At 43.8% G+C, this 13,207-nt stretch overlaps 1 protein-coding gene across 1 annotated transcript in view; it reads left to right on the forward strand.

The window, feature by feature from the left end:
• Positions 1 to 13,207, forward strand: part of pik3ca (phosphatidylinositol-4,5-bisphosphate 3-kinase catalytic subunit alpha) — a 61,103-nt gene that overhangs the window by 24,041 nt on the left and 23,855 nt on the right. The window contains 4 exon segments of the mRNA XM_022229825.2: positions 79 to 1,571; positions 3,101 to 3,195; positions 3,197 to 3,311; positions 12,606 to 12,853. Of these exon segments, the coding sequence (XP_022085517.2) occupies positions 1,226 to 1,571; positions 3,101 to 3,195; positions 3,197 to 3,311; positions 12,606 to 12,853 (804 nt within the window). The 5' untranslated portion in view covers positions 79 to 1,225.

Genomic DNA, 13,207 nt, shown 5'->3' on the forward strand with positions numbered 1-13,207 from the left:
TACATGATAAACGGCTCAGAATTGCGCACGAACCTTTGGTATGCTGATCACCCTGTCTGGATTGTTTTATGTACACAGGCCACACCCGGCTGGCTGCTTATGAAAGAGGACCCAAGACGAAGAGGGTTGATGAATGAAATGTTCTGCAAATGCCAACCGTACTATAAATTAGACCCCTGAGACCCCCCCCCCAAAAAAAAACGAAAAGAGAAAGGACATGGACTCATCATCCCACGGTGAATTTCTACGATCACTGGCTGAACTCCTATCGGTGGCGTCGACGAGCCGAGGCTGGCTCTCTGCAAATTGCTGGACTCTCTTTTCTCTCCTCTACGGTTGAGTGAAATTGGAGAGAAACGGACGCAAGTGTCGTTTGTTTAGATTGCAGTGCACAGTGAAGATTGGTTTCAGGAAACTGGAGAAGGTCGTACACCGTGTTCCAAACAGCAGGATCTACATGTACAAGTGCCGTGGTAGCCTCCAGAGATATTGCCGCAAAGGAAGTGGAGAAGAGTAATGAGAATTTCTAATATTCCGAGAACTGTTTTCCGGTCCTGAGTGTGCTAGAGAAACTCTATCCTCGGCAGAAGAAATCTGACTGGGAGACCGACCTTTCAAAGTTCACACACTGACAGAGTAGCCAACTTGGGTGGAATATCGGTATTCTTTGAATCTGATTGCAAAGTGGTTACAGAACATGTGAACTTGCTAGAATCAATGCCGTCTTTTGACCCAGCTGCGTGTGTACGTTGGCCAACCCCTATTGCAGAAGAAAGACTTTCACAGTAGCCTGTTGACAAACTGGTACCCACATTGGACGAGTAACCCCAGACACAACCGCTTGCCAGGAAATCAATGCCCTATTTCTGGTCTTTGTTGAAACTTAGTTTCTCCCACTTGGCACTTGCAGCAGAGTTTGAAAGGAGTGTCCAGTGGTGAATTTATTGCACCTGTATGTACGTAAGATAATGATCTTATCAAACCACTGAAGTAAGGAGTAACGTGGGAGGACACCTTGCCACATGCACGTATTCTGCACATGAACAGTGCATAATTTAACAGTGCCTCCTTTTGCTGACAAAATGAGAGAGAGCAGCCTGTTAGAAGCTGGAATGAGGTAGCGCAAACTCTTCTCAGATGCATGTACCTTCCCTGCAGGAAGAGACCTTTTTTTTTTGTGAATTGTGAATGACGTTTTGTTGAAAGCGGAAGTGAAACCAAAAAAATGCCGCCGTCCTCGGGCGAGCTATGGGGCTCCCACTTCATGCCAGCCAAGATCAACATCGAATGCCTCCTGCCCACGGGGATAATCGTGCCCCTGGAGTGCGTCCGGGAGGCCACCCTGGAAAACGTCAAGGCACTGCTGTGGCGGGAGGCCCGGAAGCTGCCCCTGGCCAACCGGCTGGGCGATGCCTCCTCCTACATCTTCGTCACCATCACCCAGGCCGCCGAGCGGGAGGAGTTCTATGATGAGGGCCGGCGGCTCTGTGATCTACGGCTCTTCCAGCCCTGGTTGAAGGTCGTGGAACCAGCAGGGAACCGGGAAGAGAAAATGCTGAACTACGAAATAGGTACGTGCCCTGAACACCTGGCATATGACCTTCCTTTTTGTGTTTTTCCATGGAATCAGCATTTTTTTAATTTCCTGAAGAAGATCTAAAAACAACCACAGTAGGAAGTTCAATGCCAGCCATTATTTCCTGACTCTGCTTGATATGCAGCGTGTTCTTTGCAACTTGACCGTCTACCAAGTGACATTCATTTTTGTTTTCAAAATACAGAAAAGAGACCAGAGGCAAGGGAAGTGGGTCATTCCATGAGGTTGGGACCCAATTTGTGACGGTGTCCTTGTTACATGGTAACTTTTACCATCTGTCATGACCTGTAGAGCAGTTCACTTACTCTGTAAAAATAACCCACCTTTGTGTTTGGCCTTGCAAGATGTATAACGATGTCACTTTGGAATCCACATACAGGGAAATAGCTGTTCGTTTTTACAGAACCCATGTAACAATTGATACCTTCACAAATTGTGCCCCAACCTCATGGAATGACCCAGAACGCAGAAAACAAATAACCAACTGAACAAGCAACCAACCAACAAAATAAACAAACACAGACAAGCCAAGGAAGCACTCAAGCAAGCAAAAGAAATCAACTTGACATTATGCCCACTGCCTGAAATGCATGCACATGTAGTTCTGTTTCCAGAATTACATGACATCTGAAAGTAAGTTTGGAAAAACCATTTCCCACACTTTTTTCGTGCTGAGTCATCGTGCAGCCGAGCGTAAATTGGTTATGTAACAGCAAGCAAGGTCAGGTAGCCTTTTTTTTTTTCAAATGAAATGAACACCACTCTGCTTACTGGCAACTAATGCGGTATTGCACTGGGTTACACAGTCCAGGATGTTTCGTGAAGTTGTCAGTGTCACGTTTACCCTAGAAATCTGCCCTCCTGCCAGCCCCCCCCCCAGTTTGGGGCAGTGCCAGAATAGGGTAGGTGGGAAAACTTATAGGCAGATCTGTTTTAGTTCGGTCCTTCTATAAGAAATGTACTCGAGCTGCTGTCACTGATTTTGTTCATAGTAAACAACAGTAAGGTGCCTCAGCATGAAAACCCTAATTGCCTTTAAATAAAGAGGCAGTGACTAGCCCCTGTCGAAGGAACGACTTGCATCTTGGCCTTGGAAGAATGAGAATGGATTTGTGATTTGTCGGGGAACATGGCTTGCGACTCCAATTTGATTCTTAGAAAAATGACTCGGTTACGACCACGTGTGTTGCTTGGACATTTTTGTTGTTGGGGGCGGGGAAAGTAAGGGGTACAAGACATTCCTTTTGGGGGCGGGGGATTTCTGGAGAAAGGGAGGAGCATATTTCTGGGGGAGGGGTGAGCACTCATTAAGGAACTGATAAACCATTAATTTCAATATTTTCCAAAAAACGTCTTGATTTTTATCACCGTTCTTCTCTTCTGTTTTTATTTCGTTTCCATATTTTCTTTTTAATATTTCAGTTTTTCTTCCATTTGTACAAGTTTTCCTCCTTCCAACCCCCTGTCAAGCCCATGATCACAACACTGAATTGATTTTTCCAGGCACGGCCATTGGCATGCCCGTGACGGAGTTTGACTCCATGAAGGACCCCGAGGTGGTGGACTTCCGTCGCAACATCCTGACGCTCTGCAAGGAGGGTGGTGGAGGAACGGGAGAGGCAAGGCAAGGCGGAGCACGCCATGTACGTCTACCCGCCCAACACCTACATCTCACCCGAATTGCCCAAGCACATCATGCAGAAGCTGGACAGGGGTAAGTGTCCAATCTGGAAGAAGGAAATAAAACAAACACCTAAACAAACAAACAAAAACAAACAAACAAACAAACAAACACCCCCAACACCCCCAACAAACAAACAAACACCCCAACAAACAAACAAACAACCCATCACCCTGACTAACAAACAAACAAACAACCCATCACCCTGACTAACAAACAAACATACAAACCCAACAACCCAACAAACAAACAAACAAACACCCCAACAACCCCAACAAACAAACAAACAAGCAAACAAACAAACAACCCAACACCCCAACAAACAAAACAAATTATAGATTTATAGGCCAAATTCGTTGGAAATGCACGTTAGGAGAGTGATGCAAGTCCTTCCCACAAAAGCCCTGTACCAAGGTGTAGAAGAGAAAGAAAAAAACATCTGAACAAAATAAAGACTTTTCCGCAGCCTTTGTAGAAATGCCCTCCAACCCAAATGTAGATTTACGGTGTAGTCATGTTTGGAGGGTAACAAAGGATTAGGCCTACTTTTTTTGCCTTCCGGAACAGTGATGCACTGGTATACCATTCTATATATAAACTTGTATCGCATGTCTAAGTGTGATATCATGCGCTTAATGTACATAAGTGCTACGTTTAACTAGAATGGCATTTCATCAGTCAACAAAAATAGCAGTTTCCTGGAAAGGGTAGGAACTTAATCTTGTGTAATTTGTACCATATCTACGGAACTATAATTCATGTACTGTTTTGTCTCGCATTGCATTGTGTGGAAAAGAAAACCAGTATGTTCCCAAATTATCCGAATTAAAAAATTACTTATACGCACATAAAGAAATGGATTTCACTAGGCTTTTAATTATCTGTACGGTGAGATTTGGGGGATTTTATTCCTCAATTGGATGTTTGGCTCTGATTTTTTTTCTTGGGTCAAGTTTTTTTGTTTTTTTTTTGGCGTTTTCAAAGTTTCATTCCTTGTAGGCCTTTCACACAGATGAGGCAAGGGTCACAGTGCATAATTGGACCAAAACGCACACACGTACAGGTACAAACCGATTTTTTTCCCCCTACACTTTGTCATGTGCTGGTAGACCCACATGCACAACTACATGTGTACGTTTCAGTGAGAGCTCTCAGAGCGAAAATGAACGGAATGACATCCCGTCTGCAATGTCTCATTAATACATGTAGTTCTGCGATGCTTTGGTCCCATCTGTGTAAGCAGGGACCCCCCCCTCGTGTCTGATGGTGTCTGATGTTTCATTTCCAACCTGCTCATATTGATGTACGGGACACGTTGTCTCGCAAGGAGCCTGAGGACACAGCCCTTCAACAAACACCTCTTGCGTTACCAAGACTGCACTCCTTTGGGATTTGGTTTTTCCTCTCTATATACCTACCCGTATTGATCTGGATAATGGTGTTTGTTTTCTGGATCCCCCCCCGCCCCACTGAACGAGATGAGAAAAGTAGTTGGCATCTGGGCCAGAAATGTTGATGGCAATTTTGGCTGGCAAGCTCAAGCGTGGACGACCAGCAGCAATTTTTCTTGAAGGCTACCAGGTTGCAGACCGTGGGTGTTTGTGTGAAATTGCTCACTGATGAGAAGCACACGCACATGCACACGTACCCAGTTGTACAGTTCTCCGAGAAGACGTGGTCGATATTCAACACTTTCATTTTGTGTAAAGTTCACCTGGCACGCTGCCGTCTGTTGCCCTAGCAACACGCCCAGTCAGTTGTTTTGTCACTGCAAACAAGGATGACGGTATTGTGGGTTGTTTCCCACAAAGGAAGTCAAATTCTTTTGCAAGGGCAGCTTGTGAAATGTACATGTAACCAACCCTTTTTTACCCAGAAACCTTAGGTCTTTACCTTCCCTTGTTAGGCACGGTGCTTCCAAGGTCCAAATATGCATGTACATGTACATACATGTATACACTTTATGGAATCAACCCTAACCACCCTCAATCCTTCAAAATCCTCCGAGCGGTTTTGAAGGATTTTGGAGGATTGAGGCCGCATGGCAAAATTGCATTGCTCATTGCAAAAGGATGCGTTGTCTCAAGGTTGTGGGTCAGACCTTGTGCTGTTTACGTTCAGCCGCGCATGAATTCATGCCCACATGTGAAACCCTCCTGTACTGCTGCAGGATGCCGTCCGCACTGCCTCAACATCTTGAGAGGAATTGGCGGAGGATTTGGAAGGATTGAGGCAGTGGGCACTCCTCCACTGACTATACGTGCAAGAAAAACCAGAGTATTTTGGTGGATTGAGGCTGTCCCCAATTTTTTCATGGGGCCGTTGGAGGATTTTGAAGGATTGAGGATGTATCTTAGCCAAAAGGGCCTAGGCGGTTAGAGTTAAAGTGTTAAGTTCTTCTCAGTGTTTGAAGCAAAACTTACAGGACAGTGATGTTTGGTATTCCTCACTCCCTGAAGGAGCAGCTGCTTGCACATCCGTAACTGTTCTGCTGTTTTATTGGTGTTGAAACAGATTCAGTTCCCTCCCCCCACCCAAAAAAAAATGAAGTTTACACCTGTCAGCAGGGACAAATACATGTAACTTTAAAAGAAAAAGAGAAACAAATTGATCCTTAGTCTATATACCAGCGCCCATATGAAGTCGCTCGTTGTTTCTTCCTAATCACGAGGTCACGGAGACCCTTAAGCTCTGGGGCTGTTTCGAGCAGCTCGAGCAGCATGCATACACCTCGGAATTTGCCAGGATGCCGGGTCTGTGGATGTTGTTTACCGGTGAACCTCGGCTGTCTGGACGTCAGCATTCATTTGACAGCTGTTCCTCCCCTCCCCTTAGAGCAGTCCCTGTTATACCATCTGAGGTTATTTACACCGCAGATCTACTCCATCCTCAGGGGTCAGTCAGGGGTCAGTCAAGTTTGCCGCTTGCAGATCAGTAAATTAATGCCATAGGCAACAGTGATGTTTTTTTTTTCACCAGTGTATTTCTGCACTTGAGCAAATTCGTGTTGATATTAAAAATATGGCCCTCCAACGTGTTTCAAACACATACTCAATTAAAAATAAGTCCTCATCTTTTATTTTCTGTGCAACTTTTGGTGGGCAAACCAGTAACTTTGGGAAGACGTTTCCCTCCATAGATGATAAACCCCTGAAAATAATCCTTAAGCCCATCACCATTAAAAAGATTCCTACACTCCGTTGCAAACTAGACCCGTTTGGAGGGTCCCACTTTTGCCCAGATTTATCCGAAATACCAGTACAGTACAGGCCGGCAGTCCAGTTGTGGTGTTCCGCCTGTCCCTCTTTACGAGCCCGCCAGTTCACAGGCCAGAAAATGCTTGTAATAGTCGGCACGTTTGACAGCCCACAAATCGTGCCAGTCATGTGGTCTATTTCTATCCGGGGCCTGTTTGCATATAGCTTGTAACCTGAAGCAGATTCAGAGGATCGGTCATTAAACTGTTAAACCAATGCTATGCTTTTATTGGCAGGGCAATCAACCGAAGCTTTGAGGTTTTTTTTGTTCTTATTGACGATGTTTTCTACTGGTACCTTTGTCAAAATGCATATTTACCGAACAGAGTGCATGTATTTTATTGATGATAGTTGAATATAGCACCAAAAAAATTAAACACGGTTTCAAAGAAATTTGAACCACCAAAATAGACTTAGAGCAAACAAAATTGAATCATTGCTTTAGACTACTAGTTGGATGGAAAAAAAAGGAATGGAAAAAGAGGAACAGTTTTTCTGATATAAAAGTGGTCCTTACAATTTTTCCTCACCAAAAAAATGTACCTAGCCTACGAGTAGTTTGAATTTGGTATAAACATTGCACAATATTTTTGTCACATGGGCATATCTTTGCACTTGCGTGTGCTGCGGGAAAAAATAAAAGGAGAAAAAATTTACATATTCATAAATATGGATAAGATACATGTATACATGAACAATGAACGTTATTGCTCTGAATATGTCAACTTTAATATTGTGGCTGTCTGAAATTTCTCATATGGGAGGAAAGACTCTTTGATGCTAACGGCGTTCTTCTACTTTCATTTCCTTTCATTTTTTTCCCCGTCTAATAATTGACGACGCGATGCCCAAAGGATTCCCTGGTTTTTCCCGGGTTTTGGACTCCCCGTGGCTTTCCGGTGGGAAAAAGACTCGATTTGTTTTTTCTCTTCAGCTGCAACGTGACGAGAAAGAAGAGAACTTCTCATACTGGGAGAATCTGTCAGCCCTGAAATGATTCTCAGAGAATGAAATCGTCGGAATCATTAAATTTGAAAGCCCTTGTCGTTCACTCAGCATCCGGGCATGTTGGGTATGGGGAGCTTAAGAGCTTGGGCAAAATATGCTGAGACAGAATTCCCTGGTTAAATGTTTTGTTTTTGAAGAGTGAAAACTGTAGATTTCAAAGAGACCACCACAGTTCAAGACCCAACATTGTGACTTTACTTGCAGGTTGCTGAAAGGACCCTTCGGAATGTCACCAAAATATTGGGGTATAAAGTTACGAGATTGGAAAGGAGTGCTTCGTTCTTTTTGTTTTCTCTAATATGCCTGCAGTACTACAACATTTGTTTTTTCCCAGGAAAACTCTTAGAGGTGTACCAATTTATGTGAAAAGTTCGTGTTAAGGACCTGATTTTTTAGGAGGGTGTCAGGAGAACAACGCGTGAAATCTCATTTCTTGCTCCAGATACGGTACATGTACACTTAACCCTCTGAGACATTCGACCCCAATTGCTCTCCTTGTGAACATCACAACAGCCCCAGAGCCTTGATTCCACAATCACAACAGACGGTTCCCCTGCTGTAGCCCCCTGATGCACTGCCCAACTTACTGATACTCTCTTGAGATTCCTTGCCAATCTTCTGCTTCCTTGGTTGCACTCCACGGAGACATCGAAAGAGGACATAGAGCCGACTTCTTCCCCCCCCCCCCCCGAAAAAAAGTTCACTCCAAAGTTCAATTAGAGTGCAAGATTAGAGAAGGTTTTTCCCTGAGAATGCAATTGGGAAGAGGGGGGGACGTCAGGTTGGTGTAGCAGTTCTTTCGTCGCCTTCCACCTGTTGGGCGTGGATTTGATTCTTGGTCTGGTCGACGCGTGAATTGGGTTTTCTGTACCAGCACTTGATTCCGTAGGTTTCACCCAGAATTTTTCTTCCGGGGTTTTTTTTCCTCCCACGGACTAAAATTGTAACTGCTTCTCATTATCTGCTCTAGAGGCTAGAGCTACATGTTTCTTCAGGCTTGCAAGCTACAGTGCCCAAGGATGCTTTTGAGGAAGCCTTGGTGTCAGTACCAGAAATGTTTAAGAATTATGTAAATCATAGTTTTATCAATAACATCCACCATCTTTGTATTTTTGTACAGTAGAACTCCATAATCTCAGGAAAATATGCCTGGCTTGTGCTTGTGTTTTTCCAGATTGCCTTGGATTGGGCCTCCCGTCGTTAATGCCTGGTGCAAACCCCCCCTCCTCTCGTGTAAATGGCACATGTAGATTCTCCACCGAGTCTTGTCAAGAAATTGCCCATGTCTGTGTTGACGCGACTTACTATACACTGCCTGGATTCTGCTCGCACATTATGTTAGGCCCATGAATGATGGTTCAATTAGTTTACATTGTGTCCTTTATTGCACCGTCACGGAAGGACGGGATTGATTTTTTTTTTTCTCTTCACCAAACAAGCTGTCAGGGACCGCTCGTTAATTGGTCTAAGGAAGAGGCACGCGCAGGCTACGCGCCCCGCTCGCCTGTGTAATTGGGGGCACGCACTGGCTCGTTGAGAAAACAAATAACACCGCACGTCCTGGCAGGCCAATAAAGTTTGAAAAATGGTTTGAGGGAAGAATCTTGTCTAACAGCCTGTGGTGATATCCAAGTAACCTATTAGTATGAAGTACTTGTATGTGTATAGCTGGATTACTTGGAATTGCCCGAGCAATTTAAAATTTGTCCCATAATGGTGAATCCTTTTTTCCCGTGAGGGGATATGAGGAATGGTTTAACTAGTGAAAATGCTTCATGTAAGGTGACTAAATGTGACTTAAAATGTTGTAAGATTTTGTACATACCGGTACGTAGTTTCAAGTCTCGGCCAACTTTCTTTCACCCCACCCAGTTGTTGAAAATTTGGTTGCATTTTTAACATATTTGGATGAATTCATACAGCGTACTGTACATGTACTGTACGTGCATCAGCGTACATGTAAACTTGTGTAAAATCCATACAATGGACCAAAGCTAATTTGAATTGCAGGTTTTGCCATTTGCCCGACGTACATCTCAAGCACTATATACTTGGTGCTTGTCCGAGAGCTTGAAAGCTCCTTTCTTCAGAAAGAGTTTTACATACATATCCAATGTTGCTTTGGTAACGGAGTCCAGAAAATCTTGGAAAGTACTGGTATGCTTTAAACACAAAGCAAATTAAAAACGGCTGCTCACTTCATTTAAAAAAAAAAAAAAAGAGAAACATTTTTTGAAATTAGAGTCCATATATACCCAAGTCATTGACCATTGTACATGACAGTACATCATGATCACCAATACGAGCACATGCTTATGGTCGAGCAAAACTGCACTGTACATGTACTCCGGCTTACGGCTGAACCGCCGACAGTACTGCGTATGCCAGCATGGACGCAGGTGTCCGACAGGGGTTCAAATTAATCTAGACCATTGAGGAAGAAAATTGGAATTACCGGTCGATAGAACCGCGGCGAAACACATCGACGTGTTCACGCAGATGCACAGACTCGGGCAGGATGAGCCCCATATGGGATGAGATTGTCCCGGTGTCATACTACACATGACGACCCGTACAGTACATGTGTTTACACACATCCTGGCACCATACTCGTATGTATTTACTTACATGTCATAGTACATGTAGTTCGTTATGCAGGCAAATTGATTTCTGCACCGCTCAGTCCCTAATTTCCTAATAAGAAACAGTAGCGTTGGAGCTGGATTTTGGATGATGATTCCCTGGACTGTTCCTCTTCATTTTGCCACCGATAACCTTGACCCCATTTTGAAATGCCTCTGAAACTGTTTTTCAAAGAGGGGAAAACATTGTGTGGACGTGTGCGAGTCCACACACTGCCATCACACCCTACATTATGAGGACTTCTTTTGTGCAGAGGTCCACACTATGTATGCCACGCCTGCACATGTACATTACTTACATACATCTCTACAAGTGCGTTCAAAAATGTGACTTCCACTGCTTATAACAAGGCTAAACTTCCCTTCTCCCTCCTCCTTCCCCCCCCCAAAAAAAAAACATTGTCCTGACAGACTAAGTTGAATTCTAGGACTTGTGATCATTTGGAATGAATCAAATGAAAAGACAACTGCAGAGTGAATACTTATGCTTTGTACGTTGTTTGAAAAAGTTTCAATAATTGTTCTTTAGATAACCACTGAACAGGACGGATTGGTGAGAACTTGTTTCTGTATTTGTTGAACACCGCAATATTCATTGTAGGAAACTGAAAGAGATAAAGGGAACAGTCTTAAAATGGAGTTCATTTTCAAATAACAGATTCATTCATAGATTTTGTAGATATTGTAAATTAAATTTGCACAGATTTTTTTTTGGGGGGGGGAAATGCCCGCAAGAAAATTGTTTCCTTTCAAAGGTGGAAGGGAAAGTTGACTTCATTTGTATAAAGACTGGGCAAAATCACATGGTATATTTGGCAGAATGTTTTCACATGAACACAACTGATTTCCTTTTTGTCCACAGCCTACTGACCAATTTTCCCCTGATGATCTGTCACGATTGCTCCCACAGTCTTTAGCGTCAGTCCTGAATAATCCTCCAAGTCGAGATTGCATCTCGGGCTGGCCAGGTCGTTAAAAACAGAAGCTGGTTGGCAACTTGGCACGGTGCCAAACAGTCGGCTAAACTATTGATTGAAGCTGAGATAGCGCTGTGACATTTTCTGGGAGGTTGTAAACATGTTTTTGTTCCCCCAAATGAACAGCCGCCGTGGATTTTCCTATCACAAGTTGTTACAAGTGTTGTTCCACTCGCTAATAATCTGCTCTGACCAACCGATGCTAACCACGATGAATTCTGCACAGACTTGCGCATCTGCAGATGACATTTGGTCCTCCGTTCTCTCCCTTCGACTCTGGTGAAGATGGAATCCTTCCTACTGCCTTGAGTCTCTGCTTTGAATGTCATCTTGACTACCAGATCGCAGTCTGCACAGAAAGACAGGAAGAACTTTGTTTAATTTTTTTTTTTTGAGGACAGTCATTCTATTGATCAAATGCACATGTATAAATCTATGCTATCCAGATTCAAATCGTTGACCTTTGTACAGTGTACGTGTACAAATTTACATGTACACAACAATTCCTGTGAACTTGTAGAACAAAAAACAGCCAGCTACATAATACATGTACATTTATATTGAAAGCACATAGACTTGGAGTCCTTCACCACTTGCTGGTGGAATTATTGGGTGCTGAAAATTTGGATTTTTGAATTAGCCATGTGCCTGGTATCTTTTAAAATTAAAGCCACGTGCTTGAAATATGGACACTAAATAGAGTCATTTTGCCCAGGAACAAGTGACTGGTAATCATCCTAAAAAGATGATCTCAAGACAGACCGTTTGCTTCAACTTATAATAAGCCTTTGTGAGTTAAATTTGAATAAAATCTGGTACAATGAGCTCTGTAAATTCACATGAACATATTAATTTGAATTCTCCATTCTAAAGACACTGTTGCTATACCTCGTGATTCGGGGCATGCTTTTGCTTACATGTAGTTACATAAGAGACGCCTTGCAACCATACACTGTTGTCAATGGATAAGAAGGGCACAAAGGAACCAGTCCATTCCAGAGATGGTGGTCGCTATGCAAATGCTTGCCCCAAATCATGAGGTATAGCAACAGTGCCTTTAGTCTGGAGAATTCAGATTGTTATGTTTATGTGCAATCAGGTAGCTCAATGTACCAGATTTTATCCAAATTGAAAACAAAATCAACTTTTTGAATTAATCGCAACTAACAAAAAAGGAAAAATATGGGAGACATTGAGGTGTTTGATGATTGCAAACAAACTCGTCCCACGGGACTGGTCCACTGTTGCTTGAACTAAAATGGTTGTGCTCAAAATGACACACACAATATTGGATTCGTCACATGGGACTGGTACATGTACATGTACGTTTGCCGCCACCAAGCATCTCAGAGATCTCCCAGCAATCAACAGCAGAGCTTGTGGGCCTGGAAACTCTATCCCGTAAAAAAAAAAAACCATGTCTCATCTCTCCGTCCACCGCAGGTCGCGTGACCGTCTGCATCTGGGTCATCTCCTCCAGCGGGCCGGGCAAGAGCTACACCTGCAAGATCGCCCACGACTGCAAGCCGGAGGACATCATCGCCGAGACCATCCGCAAGCGGACGGAGAGCATGGACCTGACGCCGGCCCAGCAGCAGCGCTGCGTGGAGGAGTACAAGGGAACCTACGTCCTCAAGGTGTGCGGCTGCGACGAGTACATCATGGACAACTACCCCATATCGCAGTTTAAGGTTTGTTTCCAATCCCCATCTTCAGGGCCGGATTAAGCATTACGTGGGCCGCTAGGCATCAGTGTTCTTCAGCCGAGTTTGCATGCTTGGTTTTGCCGACAGAAGCTCCATATGGCATGCATTCTTGCCGAGAGTTAATCGTTGGAAACTACAGTAGTTGCCTGTAAGTGTCAAAACAGCCAGTGGCATGCGTGTACATGTACATACATGTCGTAAAGTTAAATCCGAAAATTGCCAAGGCATGGAAATTGGAAAAGGGTGTGTGTGGGGGGGGAGATTTCTGGCCACCCCTTTATACTTTCCTCTGCCTTTACAGTTTCTTTTAAACACATTTTGGCTGTTGGGGAAAATTTG

The sequence above is a fragment of the Acanthaster planci genome, linkage group LG16 (assembly GCF_054643075.1).
Source record: "Acanthaster planci isolate LZ-2023a linkage group LG16, COTS_SCS, whole genome shotgun sequence".
NCBI classification, from domain to species: Eukaryota; Metazoa; Echinodermata; class Asteroidea; order Valvatida; family Acanthasteridae; genus Acanthaster; species Acanthaster planci.